The following is a 22,234-nucleotide window of genomic DNA, read 5'->3' on the forward strand; positions in this document are numbered from 1 at the left end:
TCATACACGCCGATCCAGCGATGACAGCGGGTGATCAGCGACCAAAAAATGGTCCTGATCATTCCCCAACGACCAACGATCTCCCAGCAGGGGCCTGATCGTTGGTCGCTGTCACACATAACGAGATCGTTAGCGGGATCGTTGCTACGTCACCAAAAGCGTGACGTGTTAACGATATCGTTATGTGTGACTCAGCCTTTACACCTCATCATCATCCTCTGTGTTATCACATTCCTCACCCTTGGAGTCACTCTCCTGCCCTGCAGCACAGTACAGTCCGCGTGAGCCTCAGAAGTCTCATCAGGTTCACTTCCCCATCCCCCCTCCAAGGGTTAACATCTGATGACGAGGGTCAGGATGCTGTTCGGACCCTACTTCGTTCTGCCACGGATCCAAGCTAAAAAAAAAAAAAAAAATTGGCATCGGTGCAGATTTCCTCCTCTTTACTCTGTGAAGCTTTGGAGTACTTCTGATGACCATGGCATAGAATGTGTGAACAGGTCTTTAGACTCACCCATCTGTGGTTCCATACAGTTAGTTGTACTGTTGGAGAGTTGGGATGTAGGGGGAAGCAAGGGGAATTTGGGTGCCACCTCTGTGGACTGTACTGTGTGTGATGTTGAGGTGGAGGAAGAGGTGGAGAGGCCACTTGAAGCTGCGCTTGCCATCCACTCAAGCACATGCTTTTTCTGGGCCTCATCAACAAGGTGTACCGCTGTGCGTCTGTCAAAGAAAGGTAGTGGTGTAGCACGTCCAGTAACAGAAGTTGTCAGTTGTCTTTGCATAGGATGTTGGTTCACTAGTGCTTTCACAAACATTACCACCTACCAACGTACACCAAACCTTATTCCCCTTCTACCACGGCCTTGCTTTTTCACAGGCATGTTGCTCAGATACTGTGGTAGAAGCACAATAATTGCAACAAAAAAAAAAAAAAAAGATTTTAAACTCTACACCCCCTCTGCAAACAGCTGAAATTCAGCGACAGTAAATTCCAGTGTGAAATATGGCGTGCTGTATCGTGTTAGTCACAGAAGAAATAATTGTTTGAGTGTGGATGAGGCCTGTATGACAAAGAAGATTTGATACAAACAATTTGAAAGTCAGATGTCCGCTACTGTATGACGTCAGGAACAGAAGGGTTTTTGGTGGCCTCAGAATCAGGCCCCTACAGCTTAATTTGAACCCAACAAAATGACAAAGTGTGATACGGCAGGTTGTCTAACTTTTTGCCACTGAAAAATTATAATGTTTTTAATGTGCGTTAGGTCTGCAGACAGTTTCATATCACAGCACTAAATGACAAGGTGGGATACAGCAGGCTGAGTCACATTTAGCTAGTGAAAAAATATTATTTAGAATGCTATACTCGTGCATGGAGCACAATAGAAACAGTGCATAACACACTTACATGTGCCCTCCTGGCTTTGTCTATAGACCTCAGTAATGCCAAAACTGTCTATCTGCTATATAACTATCTAACTGCTATACAACCGCCTAACTAACTAACTAAAATCTTGCTGTTAACAGTGGCAGTGTCAGGAGCAGCCTCTCTGCGCTGTTTACAGTGTCAAAATGACGCTAAAACAAGATGTCCGCTGTTTATATGGAGAGAGACAAGTGATTTCAGCAGCCAATGACAAGCCATTGTGTCAAGACATTGTGGGTGATTCCTGCGCCATGATCGGCTAGCACACAAAGTTAGGAGAAAAAAAAAAAAAAAGACTGTTTACAAGAACGCCACGCCTCTGAGCTCTGCAAACCCCCTTTCCTCATCAAACACGTGCCAAACGTTCATGATACACCACCATTATCGTTGCTAAAGTGCAAAAAATACTTTTGTGGCAATGCAAATAATTTCCCGCACTTTTTACTGAATGTTACAGATCTTTTGCGTTTATAAAAATTTGTTCGTGTTTCCGATCACAAATCCGAATGTGCCATATTCGTGCCGAATTTATGTTTGGCGATCGTTTTTCGAACAAATTCGCTCCTCACTAGTTTTAAATATATGAATTTTTTTTGTTGAACAAAAACCTCATCCTTTCTCTAACAATGAGATTTGTGCTCGAGATAGAATGAAGCTTGTTAGACTCCACACTGGACAGGTTAGAATCTCCTTCTGTTCCTCGGATGGTAACCTTGCCTGTGTAGGTTTTCTCCCCACTCTCCGTCGTTATTGGCTGCATTTGGAGAAATATATACACCCCTTCATGACATTGGGATTTTCCGTTTTTCTGTGTTCGTTTTTCGCTCCCCTCCTTCCCAAAGCCATAACTTTTTTATTTTTCCGTCAATATGGCCATGTGAGGGCTTATTTTTTGCGGGATGAGTTGTACTTTTGAATGACATCATTGGTTTCACCATGTTGTGTACTAGAAAATGAGAGAAAAAAAAATTCCAAGTGCGGTGAAATTGCAAAAAAGTGCAATCCCATGCGTGTTTTTTGTTTGGCTTTTTTACTAGCTTCACTAAATGCAAAACTGACCTCCCATTATAAGTCTTCAGGTCATTACGAGTTCATAGACACCAAACATGTCTAGGTTATTTTTTATCTAAGGCTACTTTCACACTAGCGTCGTGCACTGCACGTCGTAATGCGACGTGCCGACGCAACGACGATAGCGCTGAAAGCGCCGCGCAACGGGGCCAGCGGATGCAGTTTTTCAATGCATCTGCTGCCCCATTGTAAGGTCCGGGGAGGAGGGGGCGGAGTTCCGGCCACGCATGTGCAGTTGGAAATGGCGGACATGATGCACAAAAAACATTACATGTAGCGTTTTTTTGTGCCGACTGTCCACCAAAACACGGCGCATCCGTCGCATGACGGATGCGACGTGTGGCAATCCGTCGCTAATGCAAGTTAATGGAGAAAAAACGCATCCTGCAAGCACTTTTGCAGGATGCGTTTTTTCTCCAAAACTACGCATTGCGATGGAGGCCAAACGACGCTAGTGTGAAAGTAGCCTAAGTGGTGAAAAAAAATTCCAAACTTTGCTTAAAAAAATAAAAATAAATAAATAAATTATTTTTTGCGTGCCGAGCCGACGTTTTTAGTGATACAATTTTGGTGCAGATGTGGTCTTTTGATCACCCATTATTGCATTTTAATGCAATGTGGCGGCGAACAGAAAAACGTAATTTTGGTGTTTCGAATTTTTTTTCTCACTATGCCGTCTAGCGATCAGGTTAATCCTTTTTTTTATTGATAGATTGGGCGATTCTGAACGCAGCGATACCAAATATGTATATATTTGATTTTATTTTTATTGTTTTATTTTGAATGGGGCGAAAGGGGGGTGATTTAAACTTTTATATTTTTTTTATTTATTTCATATTTTTTTAAACATTTTTTTTTTTTTTTACTTTTGCCATTCTTCAATAGCCTCCATGGGAGCTAGAAGCTGGCATAGCCTGATCGGCTCTGCTACATAGCAGCGATCATCAGATCACTCCTATGTAGCTTAATTACAGGCTTGCTATGAGCGCCGACCACAGGGTGGCGCTCGAGGTCTCAATGACCTCTATGGTTACTATCCTGACGCATCGCTGACCCCCGATCATGTGACGGGGTCGGCGATGAGCGCATTTCCGGCCGCGAGGCCGGAAGCGGTAGTTAAATGCCGCTGTCAGCGTTTGACAGGGGCATTTAACTAGTTAATAGCGGCGGGTGGATCGCGATTCCACTCGCCGCTATTGCGCGCACATGTCAGCTGTTCAAAACAGCTGACATGTCGCGGTTTTGATGTGGGCTCACCGCAGGAGCCCACATCAAAGCAGAGGATCTGACCTCGGACGTACTATCCCGTCTGAGGTCAGAAAGGGGTTAAATGATCTAGCGCTGCTGGGTGCATTATTCTTTTCTTCGGTGGAATGAAAAGAAATGTCCAAAAATTCCTCAGATGAATTATAATTAGAAGATCCCGCATATTCAAAAGAATTTGTGAAACTGACTCTCCGCCCTTTGTTGTGTCTCTGGTAATTGTTCTAGATTTTTTCCCTCTTACCAGTCAGCAAGTACCGATACTCCTGTTCTATCACAGCAATGCAGTTACACCCCATGGTTCCTTTCTAACACAAACCATGATTAAGACCTCACAGTCGAAACGCGTTGGTCGTTAGTCCCTCCTGATTCCTTGGTGTGCTTTTGATATACCTTTTAATGCATTATAAATAAATGGGAAGTTTTACTTTTATCTTGCTGGAGAAATTTTTTCTATATGGCCAGAAAAATTCGCCAGATCTCAATCCTACTGGGAACCTGTGGTCAATCCTCAAAAAGCAAGTGTACAATCAAAAACACGAGAATTGAGATATACTCCAAGCACTGATTAGAAGGGGCGACCAGTCAGTCAACATCTAGCATAGAAGCGGATATCCGGCATGTTAGGACAGGGCCTAAAGACTAGGCATAAGGGTCAACAATAAATATTGAGTCTGTGTATAAACAATGTAATAGTCAGTGACAGTTTAAAAACTTATGAGATGCTTGCACAATAATTGTACTTCAGTAATTAGAGAAATATCCGACTGAAAGATCTAAACACACTGAAGCAGCACAGTGTGAAAACCAAAATTTGTGTCAGTCTGAAAACTTTTGGCCAAAAGTAGGGGAGTGTATGATAACATTGTGGATAATATTGCCTTGTGGCTGACTAGTACAGCATGGCACAGTATTTTTAATCTGTTACCTAAAGCCTTGATTTTCATCCAAAGACACTGTACTCTGCCGGCTAAAACGTTCACTCTTTGTATCATTCAGTGATGGACGATCTGAGGACTAGAGAGTCAATAATTACACAATACAATCAATTACAGAAAAGCAAAGTCTGCTCTGATTTCCGACCCAGATAAGGAGTTATTACACCAACTCACAACCTAGCACCACAATCTTCCATACGTGATGGAAAAAAAATCCATTATGCATTCGGTATAGCATGCTGATTTTATTACAGATGGCTTTCACCCCATGCATTGCTAAGAGTGAAATGCATAGTGAAACTCTGTAGAAAGAATGGGCACACTGCAGATTTAAATATCCACAGCACAGGTTAAAAAGGTAATCTAAATTTATTAGGGTATGTGCACACGTTGCGGATTTTTCCGCACGGATTCTATAGAATCCGCCAGTAAAATGACCTGCGTTTTACCTGCGGACATTGTGTGGATTTCGCCTGCGTTTTTATGGAGCGGCCCCCAGACGCAGGACGGCGTGGTACTCGGTACCGCGTCTATCGGTTCTGAGGATGTCACGATGGCCTGACCCAGTCCGTGGTCCTGCTAAGGGGCGCCCAATAAAAGGTGGTGTAGGTCGCAGTAAATAACGAGGACACAGGGTTGCAGTCTCTTTACCTCTTTACTGAAGGCTTCGGCATCCGCAATCCAGAGCACTGCTAACAGGGCTGGCTGAGACCGGCCGGTCCGAAGGCACATCCAGAGTTCCCTTTGCAGGTGGAAATCTGTCGCCTGCCTACTAGCGCCTGGGTGTTGTAGTACTTCCCTGCTGACAAATTAAGAGAAAAAAGATGGGCCTAACAAAAAACGGGAGTCACCACCATACAAATAACAAGAAAGCAGCTTTATTCCACACATATGCAAAAGACAGAACATTTTAAAAACATTAAAAACTGAGGGATGTGACATATCCCTGTACAAACCAAAGGCCCATAATACGGCCACAGCACCGCATCACTCCCAAAGGGGTATTATTTGCACATGCCCAAAATAGTACAAAATCTGTCCCACAGGCTCATGTGAAGGCTAAGAATAAAATTAACCAGCTCCCTGAATGCTGACTGTCACTAAGATGTGAAAATGCAATGCCTACCTAATAGTGGTATGCAATCTGAAAAAGGAAGAAAATGCACACAATTTTACACATGAAAAAAACCATCAGACTAGGACAGCATGCTGTAAATAACCATGGATGAAATACCCACCAGTAGAGGGAGAATCATGACCTGGAGCGCAAAAACACATGCAATAACGCAGAAATACCACAGATTGCTAGCATGGGCATGTATACCCTAAGGGAGGTGCGGGCGGCAGACACCCAACGCGTGTCGCCACACAGCGGTGGCTTCGTCAGGGGTGATGTCTGCATGCCCTGCCTTCAGCTTAAATAACAGTCATAAAATGACTTACCAATATGCAGCTGTGTAAGCGGCCAGATGGGCCGCATGGAGCAGCGGAAATGGCGTTTGTCTGTCTGCCGGGCCCGGCATCTAGTTACTGCGCATGCGCCGGCGTTCCAGAGCGGAAGTATGAGCTCCGCTCTTGGTTGCCATGGCGGCGCATACACAGTGGTGAGGAGCGCTTGCGCAAAGAAGGAAATAGAAGACAAATACTAGAATAGCAGCATGAATCCGCTTAAAGTATTAGCGTAATATTTGGCAGCTGGAGAATATTGCCACTATTTAGGCAGACTTAACAGTTGCCATACAAGCACCTATAATGCACATGCTAAATAGTAAAAAGAAAAAAAGGAACAATGTATATACCCCACCAACAAACCAAGGGATTGCTCCAGGATAGAAATAAAAACCTTTTAACCCCTAATAGGGGCAGAAAGAAGAGAAAAGAGGGGGGGGGGAAAAATAAGAAGGATTTTTAGGGGCACCATACTGTACATTAAGTGGGCAGGAGACACAGATAAAGAAAGCTCAGACAAGGCTATCAAATACCCATCAATAACAACCGCTCTTTAGAAGGCTGAACTTAGAAAGGAGAACAATATATAAACACCCCACCAACAAACCACGGTATTACCCCAGATTGGAAATACAAACCCTTCAATCCCCTAATAGGGGCAGAAGAGAGGAGGGGGATTTTTTAGGGGGCACCATACTTAAGGTGGGCAAGCGACACAGATATAGAAAAACAAAAAATAAATAAACAAATAAATAAACATGCACATATAGACATGCTGTTAAGAAGGGCAAACACAGCTAATGGCTCGTTTCATTGTTTGTAGAAGCCGGTGAATAGCAGATCTTCATTAATACCAAGCGGGACGACACAGTTCAGGTCAAAAATCCACTTGGATTCTCGTTTTAGAAGTTCAAGAGTAATGTTTCCACCCCTCATGTTCATATTTATTAGTTCGAGTCCTAGAATCTTCGTGCCAGCCCACTGCGAATTATGTTGTGCCAGATAATGCGCCGCCACTGATGTAAGGGTTTTCCCCTTAGTCTTGTCCTTTTGTGCTGTAGAAATACTGGAGAAATGTTGCTGCGTGCGTCTCCTAAGTTCCTGTGTGGTTTGACCCACGTAGACCTTAGGGCAGGGGCACACCAACGCATAAACCAAATTCCGTGTCCTGCAATTAAAGTAGGTCTTAGTGGGCGTCTGTGAAGACAAAAAAGGCACCATCACTTTTTCATCACGACTGGTGAAGGGGCAGATACTGCAATTACCGCACGGATAGGTACCCCTAAGTCTAACCCCTCTACCAAGCCTAGTGACCGGCCGCTGAAAATGACTATGGCTCAGTTGGTCCCTAAGACTTCTGGCCCTCCTGGCCACCAGATTGGGTTGGGGGGCAATATGCGGGAGGAGTTTCGACTCACTTTGCAAAATCCCCCAGTACTTGGACAGGATCCCTCGTAGATCTTGCCACTGGTTATTAAAGACTGTAATTATACCCAGTGGCTTATCACTGGTCCTATGCCTGCCCTGTAACAGATCATCCCTCTCGCTGTTATTGGCAGTCATATAGGCCTGGGAGATGATCCGCCTGGGGTAACCTCTCTTTTTTCTCTTAATTTGTCATATAGTGTTTTCTGGGCCTAGGTTTGAGTCCCACCGACCGTGGTGCCCCCGTTTGCTCCTTTTTGGTCCACAGTTTCTTTATGCGGTTGCTTTTGCCCGCAATTTCTGGGTGTTGGCACACGGTTGAGTCATATTGACTATTGGTATTGGACATTTGCGTAATTATTCTTCTTCATAGTTGAATATGGATTTGGCGGCAAGAGAGGCAGCCTGGAGCAGCCAGGCCAAAAATTTATTCTCAGAGGATATCTCTGGTTTTTCTGTTGGTGGCCCTGGTTCAGATGATTTTCAACAGGTGACCAGGGAATTAGTTAATTTACATAAAGCATATGCTAAAACATGGTGGAATTTGAAAACCTTGGAGGAGTATAAGCGTGTTGGGATCATCCCCAGGGGTCTCAGGGTACAAATATTTCCCGCCTGGGAGGTGGACGCTGGTTTTCAGAAGACCTGGGAGTCAGGGTTGTCCAAGTGTTCCCTTATAATTTTGGACATGCTGATTGGACATGATCAAGGGGCCCTGAGGTCGTTGAGGGACAAAATACAGACATTAGAGGGCAAATTAGATGGTTTTGACCATAAGTCAATGGTGGAGCCATTCCAGGGTCAGCTTAAAAGCACCCTAGACAGCTTTGAAAAAGAAATTACTACCAAGAAGAGACAGAAGTTCAAAAGGGACCAGATGGATTTCAGGAATGGCCGTGCTTATAAATGGTCACATAAAGGAAACAAGAGGATTGGCAGTGGGCCTGAGCAGGTGGAAGGCATTATGGCTAGCGGGTCGGATATACCCTCCAGCGACGGTTTTTTATCATCCGAGCCGAGCGACGTCGAAGGCGCAGGAGGAGGGGCCGGAGGAGGAGACACATTCCAACAGAGACGTGTCCGGAATCGCAAAGTATGGTCACCCAGACACAGGAGGGAGACGCGACAGACCAGGAGACGCCAATACTAGATCTGCCATGCACCTCTGGTAAGTTGCGCATTATCAATCTATCTGACTATGTCCTTTCTGAACGTGAACAGAATCTGCTAGAAAAAGGGCTTTCCTTTTGCCCTACGAGTGGGCTTGATAAATTTATTTTTATCAAAGATGTGTATTTATTCTGCAGGCAGCTCACTTTTAAACTTTTGTACCACCGTCCCTCTGCTCTAGATGAATTGCCCATTGCTGACCGACTCGTCTTGAGGGATCTTTTAGAACTTCTGGATGAGGGAGAGGAGTGCCAGCCCAGAAGAAAGTTTACTGGAAGGCTTCCCTCACAAGCCACCCCCCCGTTCACCCTGTTCCCGGCAGTACAGAGTTTCTTTAACGCCGTGTGTAAAGAGGTACACGATCTTAAATTGGATAATATGAGGGGGAGGAACATTAGTCAACAGGACCAGGCTATTTTGGCTAAATTGGGTTCCAACCGGGACTTTGTTATCCGCGAAGCGGATAAGGGGGGCAACCTGGTCATCTGGCCGGTTGATCTCTATATTCAAGAAGCTAGACGTCAATTGGGCAACACAGACTGTTACCAAGTGCTTCCCTCGGATCCTACTTGTGTTTTTCAGGCCAAGCTGAAGCGCATATTGGAGGCTGCATTTGCACGCAGTATTATCAATAAACGTGAAAGGGATTTTTTGGACAACCAATATCCCAGGACTCCCACCTTCTACATGCTCCCTAAGGTGCATAAGTCCCTACAGGCTCCTCCCGGTAGGCCCATAGTCTCTGGGATTGGTGGGTTGCTTGAAAAACCATGCACTTATATTGATTTTTTCCTTCAACCTATAGTTCTGTCTCTCAAGTCATACGTTAAGGACTCCACATCTCTTATTTCACAACTCCAGGATCTCGAGATTCCGTCAGGGGCTTGGCTTGTCACGCTTGACGTTGAGTCTCTGTACACGTGTATTGGACATGATTGGGGTATAGGTGCTGTATCGTATTTTTTGGACCTGAAGACTACGGGAGACAGAGGACATGATTCGTTCATCTTGGACCTTTTGCATTTTGTGTTGGACCAAAACTATTTCGTGTTCGATCGTGTCTACTACAGGCAGGTAAGGGGGACTGCCATGGGTGCTCGGTGTGCCCCTTCTTACGCCAATTTGGCCTTGGGTTGGTGGGAGGCCACAAGGGTCTATGGTTTGGAACTTTTTTCTGAGTATGTCATGAAGTGGTCACGTTATATTGACGACATTGTGTTTATTTGGACAGGCACTCTTGAGTTATGTAAAGAATTTGTGAGCGTTCTAAATGATAACCCTTGGAATATTCATCTCTCATCACACTACTCTCAGACGGAGATTGACTTTTTGGATCTCAAATTACAGGTGAGGGGACAAAATATCCAGACAACTCTTTATCGTAAGCCAACGGCTACGAATAGCCTCCTCCACTTTGACAGTTTTCACCCCTTGCATTTGAAAAATGGCATTCCCAAGGGTCAATTCCTAAGGATCAGGAGGAATTGCAGTGAGCACGAGGAATTTATTAGACATTCCCGTGAGCTCACCGCGCGTTTCCGGGAGAGAGGTTACCCCAGGCGGATCATCTCCCAGGCCTATATGACTGCCAATAACAGCGAGAGGGATGATCTGTTACAGGGCAGGCATAGGACCAGTGATAAGCCACTGGGTATAATTACAGTCTTTAATAACCAGTGGCAAGATCTACGAGGGATCCTGTCCAAGTACTGGGGGATTTTGCAAAGTGAGTCGAAACTCCTCCCGCATATTGCCCCCCAACCCAATCTGGTGGCCAGGAGGGCCAGAAGTCTTAGGGACCAACTGAGCCATAGTCATTTTCAGCGGCCGGTCACTAGGCTTGGTAGAGGGGTTAGACTTAGGGGTACCTATCCGTGCGGTAATTGCAGTATCTGCCCCTTCACCAGTCGTGATGAAAAAGTGATGGTGCCTTTTTTGTCTTCACAGACGCCCACTAAGACCTACTTTAATTGCAGGACACGGAATTTGGTTTATGCGTTGGTGTGCCCCTGCCCTAAGGTCTACGTGGGTCAAACCACACAGGAACTTAGGAGACGCACGCAGCAACATTTCTCCAGTATTTCTACAGCACAAAAGGACAAGACTAAGGGGAAAACCCTTACATCAGTGGCGGCGCATTATCTGGCACAACATAATTCGCAGTGGGCTGGCACGAAGATTCTAGGACTCGAACTAATAAATATGAACATGAGGGGTGGAAACATTACTCTTGAACTTCTAAAACGAGAATCCAAGTGGATTTTTGACCTGAACTGTGTCGTCCCGCTTGGTATTAATGAAGATCTGCTATTCACCGGCTTCTACAAACAATGAAACGAGCCATTAGCTGTGTTTGCCCTTCTTAACAGCATGTCTATATGTGCATGTTTATTTATTTGTTTATTTATTTTTTGTTTTTCTATATCTGTGTCGCTTGCCCACCTTAAGTATGGTGCCCCCTAAAAAATCCCCCTCCTCTCTTCTGCCCCTATTAGGGGATTGAAGGGTTTGTATTTCCAATCTGGGGTAATACCGTGGTTTGTTGGTGGGGTGTTTATATATTGTTCTCCTTTCTAAGTTCAGCCTTCTAAAGAGCGGTTGTTATTGATGGGTATTTGATAGCCTTGTCTGAGCTTTCTTTATCTGTGTCTCCTGCCCACTTAATGTACAGTATGGTGCCCCTAAAAATCCTTCTTATTTTTTCCCCCCCCCTCTTTTCTCTTCTTTCTGCCCCTATTAGGGGTTAAAAGGTTTTTATTTCTATCCTGGAGCAATCCCTTGGTTTGTTGGTGGGGTATATACATTGTTCCTTTTTTTCTTTTTACTATTTAGCATGTGCATTATAGGTGCTTGTATGGCAACTGTTAAGTCTGCCTAAATAGTGGCAATATTCTCCAGCTGCCAAATATTACGCTAATACTTTAAGCGGATTCATGCTGCTATTCTAGTATTTGTCTTCTATTTCCTTCTTTGCGCAAGCGCTCCTCACCACTGTGTATGCGCCGCCATGGCAACCAAGAGCGGAGCTCATACTTCCGCTCTGGAACGCCGGCGCATGCGCAGTAACTAGATGCCGGGCCCGGCAGACAGACAAACGCCATTTCCGCTGCTCCATGCGGCCCATCTGGCCGCTTACACAGCTGCATATTGGTAAGTCATTTTATGACTGTTATTTAAGCTGAAGGCAGGGCATGCAGACATCACCCCTGACGAAGCCACCGCTGTGTGGCGACACGCGTTGGGTGTCTGCCGCCCGCACCTCCCTTAGGGTATACATGCCCATGCTAGCAATCTGTGGTATTTCTGCGTTATTGCATGTGTTTTTGCGCTCCAGGTCATGATTCTCCCTCTACTGGTGGGTATTTCATCCATGGTTATTTACAGCATGCTGTCCTAGTCTGATGGTTTTTTTCATGTGTAAAATTGTGTGCATTTTCTTCCTTTTTCAGATTGCATACCACTATTAGGTAGGCATTGCATTTTCACATCTTAGTGACAGTCAGCATTCAGGGAGCTGGTTAATTTTATTCTTAGCCTTCACATGAGCCTGTGGGACAGATTTTGTACTATTTTGGGCATGTGCAAATAATACCCCTTTGGGAGTGATGCGGTGCTGTGGCCGTATTATGGGCCTTTGGTTTGTACAGGGATATGTCACATCCCTCAGTTTTTAATGTTTTTAAAATGTTCTGTCTTTTGCATATGTGTGGAATAAAGCTGCTTTCTTGTTATTTGTATGGTGGTGACTCCCGTTTTTTGTTAGGCCCATCTTTTTTCTCTTAATTTGTCATATAGTGTTTTCTGGGCCTAGGTTTGAGTCCCACCGACCGTGGTGCCCCCGTTTGCTCCTTTTTGGTCCACAGTACTTCCCTGCTGAGCACCACGGGATAGTCCTCACAACTGTTGTGTATGTTTCTGTTCTTTCTCTCTCCGTCCCCCAGATGATAATGTATAGGACGCACCCGTATGACGGGGTAGGCCTGGAGTTATTTTATAGGGACCGAGACGCCCCTCTCCCACAATTGCCTCCGTTGTCTTCATTAGGTGATTTACGTGAGGCAGCCAAAATTAACTGCCCTGCCATTGGTTTGAAGTAATGCGTAGAGCCCAATACTTCCTCGGCGTTCCGGCCACCGGCTACGCGCCTCAGTAGCATGTTGCCGATCTCGGGGCACGACGCCTACTGGTTCTATCGCCTTTGTGCTGTGATCTCGTTTCTCACTTCTCCACAATATACTCCGCTTCTTATTCTTTCTTAAGATGCCGCCGCAATGAAGTGCAGGCGCGGCTCCGTAATGATCTGTCCTTTTCGCTAGGCCTCTGTAAGGATCCCATCCCTGACAGGGACCCCCCTGGATCTTCCCAAGCAACGCTCTCCTCTCACTAGATGTTAACTGGGCAAAACCCAGTCAGCTTCTCCCTAACTTTCTATCCAGCCCCCAGTTTTACCAGAGTGTGAGGAGTGGCCTAATACATAGAACCCTTTGCTCCCCCTGGTGGCCGGAGTGTGAAGTGTAATGTGTGATTGATACCTGGTCAGGTGAACTCCTTTAGTGCCATCAGACGTACCATCACGCCCCTTAGTGGCGGAGCGTCAGTACTGCAATGACCAGGACTCTGGGGTGCTGCACTTACACCTGCAGATTCCTATAAAGGAATAGGTGTAAAACGCTGCGGAATCCGCACACAGAATTGACATGATGCGGAAAACAAACCGCTGCCTTTCCGCGCAGAATTTTCCGCAGAATGTGCACTGCGAATTTGGTTTTCCATAGGTTTACATGGTACTGTACACCGCATGGAAAACTGCTGCGGTTCCGCAGGGCCAAATAAGCAACTTGTGCACATACCCTTAAATTGCTTAATTAGATAGCATTAAAATAAACAAGTCTGCAGTTCATTTGCCATTTTAATAATAAACCCTTAAAAAATTTCATCAGACCAAAAAATTATTTTAAAAATATGATTTTATTTATATTCAATCAACAACAATAGTAATATCACCAAGATATATGGAAATCTTTATTTATTAAAAAGTAATTAAAACAGAATATAAAACAAATATAAAAATACATAAAATGTATATGTAGATAAATTTCTCTCCTCAAATAGAGGTTTTTCACGTATTTTTAAATATTAAATAATTTGTATAAACCCACGTGTGTGCAGGACAGGGCAAGTCCCAATCGATCAGCACATAAAATAATTATGCAGCATATAATTTATTAAAATATTAATATGTGATAAAAATCAAATAAAATAATATAATGTGAAAGGTACACATATATATATATATATATATATATATATATATATACACACAAAAATATACACACATATATATATAAAAAAGCAAACCACCTTGGTGTATGGTAACCAAATATACAATTTATAATAAGGTGCAATAGTGCAAACAATAAATAAATATTTGGAACCTAATATATACCAAATTTAATCAATCAATAAGTGAACATTTAAAAAAATCCATCACCACAATGTGATTATATCTATACCACAATGCTGCCAAATACCGAGACTAGTGCCAAGAATAAGTGCTGTAGTACTGACCAGTCAGGACTGCCACTGCCCCGCACACACCACTCCAACGCGCGTTTCGCTCGCCGCTTCGTCAGGGAGTCTCCCTGACGAAGCGGCGAGCGAAACGCGCGTTGGAGTGGTGTGTGCGGGGCAGTGGCAGTCCTGACTGGTCAGTACTACAGCACTTATTCTTGGCACTAGTCTCGGTATTTGGCAGCATTGTGGTATAGATATAATCACATTGTGGTGATGGATTTTTTTAAATGTTCACTTATTGATTGATTAAATTTGGTATATATTAGGTTCCAAATATTTATTTATTGTTTGCACTATTGCACCTTATTATAAATTGTATATTTGGTTACCATACACCAAGGTGGTTTGCTTTTTTATATATATATGTGTGTATATTTTTGTGTGCATATGTGTGTATATATATATATATATATATATATATATATATATATATATATATATATATATATATATATATATATATATATATATATACCTTTCACATTATATTATTTTATTTGATTTTTATCACATATTAATATTTTAATAAATTATATGCTGCATAATTATTTTATGTGCTGATCGATTGGGACTTGCCCTGTCCTGCACACACGTGGGTTTATACAAATTATTTAATATTTAAAAATACGTGAAAAACCTCTATTTGAGGAGAGAAATTTATCTACATATACATTTTATGTATTTTTATATTTGTTTTATATTCTGTTTTAATTACTTTTTAATAAATAAAGATTTCCATATATCTTGGTGATATTACTATTGTTGTTGATTGAATATAAATAAAATCATATTTTTAAAATAATTTTTTGGTCTGATGAAATTTTTTAAGGGTTTATTCTTATGTGTTTTTTTCATTGACCATACAAAGGTGTTATTTTTGGTGTCTTTTTCTATATAGGTTGTCATTTGCCATTTTAATCTGCTGTCATTTTACTGTTATCTTTCATAGCGTAAAGCTGGTTTCCATGGCACTCAGCCACTAGCGCCTGCCCAGACTCCGGCTAAGTGTGCAGTAGTTACATGCCAGGAGAGGGGTTATTAACTTACCAGTCACCTCTCAAGCCCATAAAATTTTCAACAGCAGTTAGATTTTCCCCTACCTCTGAGCTCCTGAAAAGTTGATCTTATAAATTGTGCTAAATAACCAGCCACTAGCACCTGATTCCCCCAGAGGAGGTCTCATAATCATGGCTCTCACTGTCCACAGCTGTGTGTTTGTTCAAATGCCCTGTAATCTCTATATGTAAATAAAGTGTTAACAGGGTATTCCCAAAAAAATATTGCAGGCTGAATGTGCTCTAACAGGACTTGTGCTGAGCCTTGTAGGCTTTCACACACAAGCGTAAAATCGGACGAGTGCAATCCAATTAAAAAAATCAGATTGCACTCGGCCCAATGTTACACAATGAGGCAGTGCAGATCTGGAATTTTTTTTCTCATGCAGAGTCGACCTGTGGAAATGCAGCGCCCCAGAGTCCTGGTCGTTGCAGTACTGTGGCTCCGCCACTAAGGGGAGCTATGGTACGTCTGATGGCACTTAAGGAGTTCATCTGATCAGGTATCACAGACACCAATACATTTCACCGCCGGGCCTCCAGGGGGAGCTAAGGGTTCTATTCATTAGGCCACTCCTCACACACTGGTAAAACTGGGGGTCAGGCAGGAAGTTAGACAGAAAGCTGACTGGGTTGGAACCAGGCAACACCTTGTGGCAGAAGGTGTTGCGGGAGAAGACTCGGTAGGGCCCCTGTCGGGGGTGGGATCCTGACAGAGGTCTGGCAACTTGAGAGAACGTCACGGGACCGTGCCTGCTCAGCATAGCGGCGGTGCCCAAGGAAGGATTAGAAGCGAGGTAGATTGTGCTGAGTGAGAAACGAGATCAAAGCAACAAGGAGAATACCAGTAGGAGTCGTGCTGTGAGACTGAGGCAACATCCTACTGACCGATGTGCAGGTTGTTGTTGCATATTGCACTTTTAATTGTTTTTAATTTTGTATTCTGTGTGTATTGCTGTGCTATTTGTTAATAAAAGCGTTTAGTGTATAAAATGATCTTTATGGTTTGTGGTGCTCCCATCTGTATGGACATGATCTTTTTTTCTTTGGTTATTATCTGTCAATTCTTCTGTCCATGGTGAGCCCCAATACCGTTATTTTTAGTGGTGCCCTCCGCATCCTTGTAATCACAACATCCTACTGAGGCGCACAACCGGCGGCCGGAACGCCGAGGAAGTATTCATACATCTAGCTTCAAGCAATACTTCAAACCAACGGCAGGACAGTCAGTCATAGGCGGGCTGTCTCACCTAAATCACCTACAAAGACATAGGGGGCAACTTGTGGAGAGGGGCGACTCTAGGGTCCCGGAAGAGCTCCGAGCCTACCCGTCATACGGGTGCCGTCCTAACCGTAACATCAGGGAGGGACGGAAGATTAGCAGGACATCATCTAATCGAGTTGTGAGGGAACTTAAGAAACAGACACAACAGTTGTGGGGACTCTCCGTAAGCACAGCAGGGAAGGACCACAACACATAGCGCTAGCAGGAAGGCACAGATTTCCACCTGCAAAGAGGACTCTGGAAGTGCCATTGGACCGGCCGGACTTGCGCAGCCTGGTTAACCGTATTCCGGATTGAGGACCCAGAGATCTTCAGTAAAGAGGTAAAGAGACTGCAACCTGGTGTCCTCGTTATTTACTGCACCGCATCACCACCACTATCCATCACATCTATTATTGTACGCCCCTCAGCAGGGTCACGGACCGGGTCTATCCACCGTGACAACCCCAGAGCAGAGACTCAGAGGCCCGGTACCGGGTACCCCTCGGCCCTGCGGCAGTGGGGGCGCTACAGAAAGGAAAAAGATTGCCGGGTGCTGCGAGTGCTACATGAATCGGATCGCCCTCACCCATACAAGTCTATGGGTGCATGTGAAACCTCAGACTGCACTCTGATTACCGCGATGCCAGCAATGGAGGAGATGGACTGTGGCTGGGCTGTGATTCTCTTGTGAGAATTGGAGCAGAGTGCACAGACACTTGGAGTAGAGTTTGAGCAGAGTGTCATTTGCATAATATGTCCGATTCTCTCATATCGATGGCCGTGTGACCCTGGCTAATGCTACAGGTCTGCGAGTCACCAGAAGTGTGATGGAATAGAGCCCACCCTGCCAGAAGCCAGGAAGTATGGAGACTACAGAGTTGTAAACTGCTAGAAAAACAACTTGAGACGTGCCCACTCTTTTGCTACTATCGTTATCCGGGGCAGATTTACTTGCTGTTAAGCACAACGGAAAATGCGTGATCAAGCACCTAAGCTTTCAAGCACTATGGATTCCACGTGCTGTACTACATGCTTCATTCATAATTAATCTATACCTCCATCGTGCTGCTGATCTTAATGGCTTGAGACAGGTTAATATTCATGAATACCTCAATGTCTTTCAGCGTTTTGTTCTGCAAAACAAAGGCAAACCGGTAAGTTCACGGATATTTATTATGATATGCAAAATCTAGCATGAATTACCTGCAACCTGGTATATACAACACTTGATATATATATATATATATATATATATAGACAAACACATATACACACACACACACACGTCAACGGAACCCACTAATTCGGAGATTGTTTTTCGTGACACATTGTACTTCATGTTAGTGGTAAATTTTGGTCAATATGATTAGTGTATGTTTATGAATTAGCGAAAATTTGACAGAAAAAAATTAGGAAGAATTTTTCTAATTTTAATTTTTATGCCCTGAAATCAGATGGTTATAGCACAAAAAATAATAAATAACACTTTCCACATGTCTACTTTACATCACACAATTTTTGAAACACTTTTATTGTTAGGAAGTTAGAAGGGTTAAAGGTTAATCGGGAATTTTTAAATTTTCCCCAAAAAAATTTACAAAATCATTTTTAGCTACATCATCAAATTTGAAGTGAATTTGAGGGGTCTATATGAAAAAATATCCAAAAGTTACGCCATTCTAAAAACAGCACCTTTCAAAGTCCTCAACACCACATTCAAGAAGTTTATTAACTCTTCAGGTGCTTCACCGGAATTAATGGAATGTGAAAGGAAAAAAATGAATACACCAAAAGTTACTTACTGGTAGCAGTTTTTTCCAGAACCCATGACAGCACACCTGAGAGAGGGATCCGCTCACTAAGGACAGGAAACCTACTCACATAAAAGGGCGGCACATCTCCCACCCCGCATCAGTTGGGTTAGAGCATGACAGGAGCTCCAAATAGATTATACACATAAGCAACACTACATCAAAAAACACCCAATCTATAGTGCACATCCATATGGTGAGAAAGATTGGGGGGTTAACACAGGTGCCGTCATGGGTTATGAAAAACCCAGTTACCGGTAAGAAACCTTAGTGTTTTCCCTTCATTCGTGACAGCACACCTGGGAGATTTCTGGAGAATTTGCAACACCTTAGGGTGGGATCACCGCTTGTAGCACTGTTCTACTAAAGGTTAAGGCAGATGAAGATAGATCCACTCTGTAGTGCCTAAAGAGAGAGGGTGAGGACCAAGTAGTGGCCTTACAAATCTGATCAAACAATACCCCTGCTTTCTCTGCCCAGTAGGTCACCACAGCTCTGGGGGAGTGGGCCTTGATGCCCTTAGGAACAGGAGTACCACTAACAGAGAAGGCTAAACTAATGGCATTCCTGATCCACCTTGCCATGGTACTTTTGAATACCCCGTACCACTTTCTGCTACCCTGTAAGGCTACAAACAAGGACTAGGCTTTCCTCCACTGACTTAATATAGAAATGTACTCTAACTTTGTCTTTGTAACATCCAGACTATGAAATGTTTCCTCCCATGGATTCCTAGGTTTATTACAAAAGGAGGGCATTCCTATGAAATTTTAAAGCTACCTTGGGAAGGTAGGCCTGACCAGGTCCCAATTTAATCCTATTCTCATATACAGGTGCTTCACACAAAATTAGAATATCAAAAAGTTAATTTCAGTTCTTCAATACAAAAAGTGAAACTCATTATATAGAGTCATTACAAAACAGAGTGATCTATTTCAAGTGTTTATTTCTGTTAATGTTGATTATGGCTTTCAGCCAATGAAAACCCAAAAGTCACTATCTCAGTAAATTACAATAATTAACAAAAAACACATTAGTCTGTTACAGTAGGAATCACAATCATGGGGAAGACTGCTGACTTGACAGATGTCCAGAAGGCAGTCATTGATACACTCCACTAAGCGGGTAAGCCACAAAAGGTCATTGCTAAAAAAAAGATGGCTGTTCACACAGTGCTGTATCCAAGCATATTAATGCAAAGTTGAGTGGAAGGAAAAAGTGTGGTAGAAAAAGGTGAATAAGCAACACGGATAACCGCAGCCTTGAAAGGATTGTTAATAAAAAGGCCATTCAAAAGTTTGAGGGAGATTCACAAGGAGTTGACTGCTGCTGGAGTCATTGCTTCAAAAGCTACACAACACAGACGTATCCAGGACATGGGCTACAAGTGTCGCATTCCTTGTGTCAAGCAATTCATGACCAAAAGACAACACCAGAAGTGTCTTACCTGGGCCATGGAGAAAAAGAACTGGACTGTTACTCAGTGGTAAAGGTGTTGTTTTCAGATGAAAGTACATATTGCATTTTATTTGGAAATCAAGGGCCCAGAGTCTGGAGGAAGAGTGGAGAAGCACACAATCCAAGCTGCTTGAGGTCTAGTGTGAAGTTTACACAATCAATGATGGTTTGGGAAGCCATGTCATCTGCTGGTGTAGGTCCACTGAGTTTTATCAAGACCAAAGTCAGCACAGCCATCTACCAGGAAATTTTAGAGCACTTCATACTTCCCTCTGCCGACAAGCTTTTTGGAGATGGAAATTTCATTCTCCAGTAGGACTTGGCACCTGTCCACACAGCCAAAAGTACCAATACCAGGTTTAAAAACAGCAGTATCACTGTGCTGACTGGCCAGCAAACTTGCCTGATCTTAACCCCATAGAGAATTTATGGGGTATTGTCAAGAGGAATATGAGAGACCCAACAATGCAGACGAGTTGAAGGCTGCTATCAAAGCAACATTGGCTTCTATAACACCTCAGTAGTGCCACAGGCTGATCGCCTCCATGCCATACCCCATTGATGCAGTAATTGATGCAAAAGGAGCCCAGACTAAGTATTGAGTGCATTTACTGAACATACATTTTAGTACGCGAACATTTCAGATTTTAAAATCATTTTTGAAGCTGGTGTTCTAAAGGATTCTAATTACTGAGATAATGACGTTTGGGCTTTTGTTGGCTGTAAGCCATAATCATCAACATTAACAGAAATAAAAACACTTGAAATAGATCATTCTGTTTGTAATGACTATATAATTGTCACGATAATGGGAATATGCCATGTCTGAGTATCACCTTAAAAGTTCCATGGCTTCCAGACACACGCAGTAGGCCTTTCCGACCCCCCTCTTCCCACTCTGCCTGTGTGTGTGAACCCTAAACCCCTCATTTCACCCCTCCCTCAAAAATTTCTGTGGTTCTATGCTGCGGGCAGACCAGTCTCCCTACCCTACTCATTCCCCCCCTCCCACCTGGTATTGGTTTAAACTGGTACAGAAGCATAGGCTTCTATTGTTCTTTTAAGGTTATAGATATTGGAACCAATCAGGGCTAGAGATATAAGAATTATATATTCCGGATATCCATCGAGGGATCTATAACTCCCTGAAACCGCTAGAAGCTAAACCCAATGAGTGCAAAGTGCGGGTTTCTCCGTAAGTGGTTCATGAAAGTACGTTGTGTTTACACTTAAAAGAATCGCCCTGACGTGGTGCATCTCATGATACTGGTGTATTTCGTATACGAGATTCATACAGCCAGCTAGGCAGAAAAATGGTTGCCATAACACTAAATAAAAGGGGAGGATTCAGCCTCTAAGTCAGGTCACCACAGGGGGAATGCCTTGGTTTAAAGCTAGGAAATAAGTAGTTAAGCAAGCAGTCTTCACATGTCTTGGTCCAGGGTCTAGCTGCTGTGCAGACTTGTGATGCATCTAGATATATGCTTGTCCCTCCTCCACAGCACACGGCCAGCCATGAAATAAGATGACATAACGAAATGTAAGTGTTCTTTTCAACGTTAATCTCACTTTATTTGTAATTGTATTGTACATATGATATTTGTCTTCTTTATAACATCTTTTTTTACCTCTGTAAACACTGCCTACCTTTTTTTGGAGTAAAATATAAAATTACTAGCTTGTCTATCCTTGCTCTATAACACACTGTCGCGTCCTCTGAAGTGAATTACGCTACTAATCTGGGTTGGCTTCGGACTCATTAATAATTAAGAAATCTGAGCTGGTGGCAGCATAATTTGTCCTGTGCAATTGGGAGTCTTTGCAGCGACCGGTATCGTTGATAATTATTGTTCCCGCCTGAGTGGGAGTAGTTATACGGTCCTCGCTGCAGCATGTCCAATAGCCAGTACACAGCAGGCAGCCTTTCTGGCGACTAATTACCCTAGGTGCAGTACCCTGACTGACCTGAGGGTAAGGGGGCGCCAGAGAGCTGCAAGTTCACAACCGAAACTGGGAAGTGGGAAATAGATAAATCCCCTTCAGAAAGAACCAGGTGCAACCAAACAACCCTGGTTAATGACAAATTGGTGTGAGTGGTGGGGATTATAAAGGTATCCTCCCCGTGAACAGTGACATATTGGTGGCAGCATGGTGGAATTCCTGACAATATATCAGTTTCACTTTTTGTATTAAATAACTGAAATACATTACATTTTTGATGTGGTGAGTGAGATTCTCTGTGCAATGCCTGGAAGGACCGTGGTGGGAGTCACATGACAATTTCGGAAGTTCCTGATCTGCCGGTGAGGCGCCATGTGAGAGCA

General features: G+C 43.5%; 1 protein-coding gene across 4 annotated transcripts in view; it reads right to left on the reverse strand.

The window, feature by feature from the left end:
* SGO2 (shugoshin 2) overlaps positions 1-22,234 on the reverse strand; it is a 137,291-nt gene that overhangs the window by 55,052 nt on the left and 60,005 nt on the right. For all 4 annotated transcript variants that reach the window (XM_077275698.1, XM_077275696.1, XM_077275695.1 and 1 more), the window contains exons 4-5: positions 17,697-17,774; positions 4,692-4,780 (exon numbers count right to left, since the gene is read on the reverse strand). In XM_077275698.1, coding sequence (XP_077131813.1) covers positions 4,692-4,780; positions 17,697-17,774 — 167 coding nt within the window. The remainder of the gene's footprint in view (positions 1-4,691; positions 4,781-17,696; positions 17,775-22,234) is intronic.

Source organism: Ranitomeya variabilis, chromosome 7, assembly GCF_051348905.1.
Source record: "Ranitomeya variabilis isolate aRanVar5 chromosome 7, aRanVar5.hap1, whole genome shotgun sequence".
NCBI classification, from domain to species: domain Eukaryota; kingdom Metazoa; phylum Chordata; class Amphibia; order Anura; family Dendrobatidae; genus Ranitomeya; species Ranitomeya variabilis.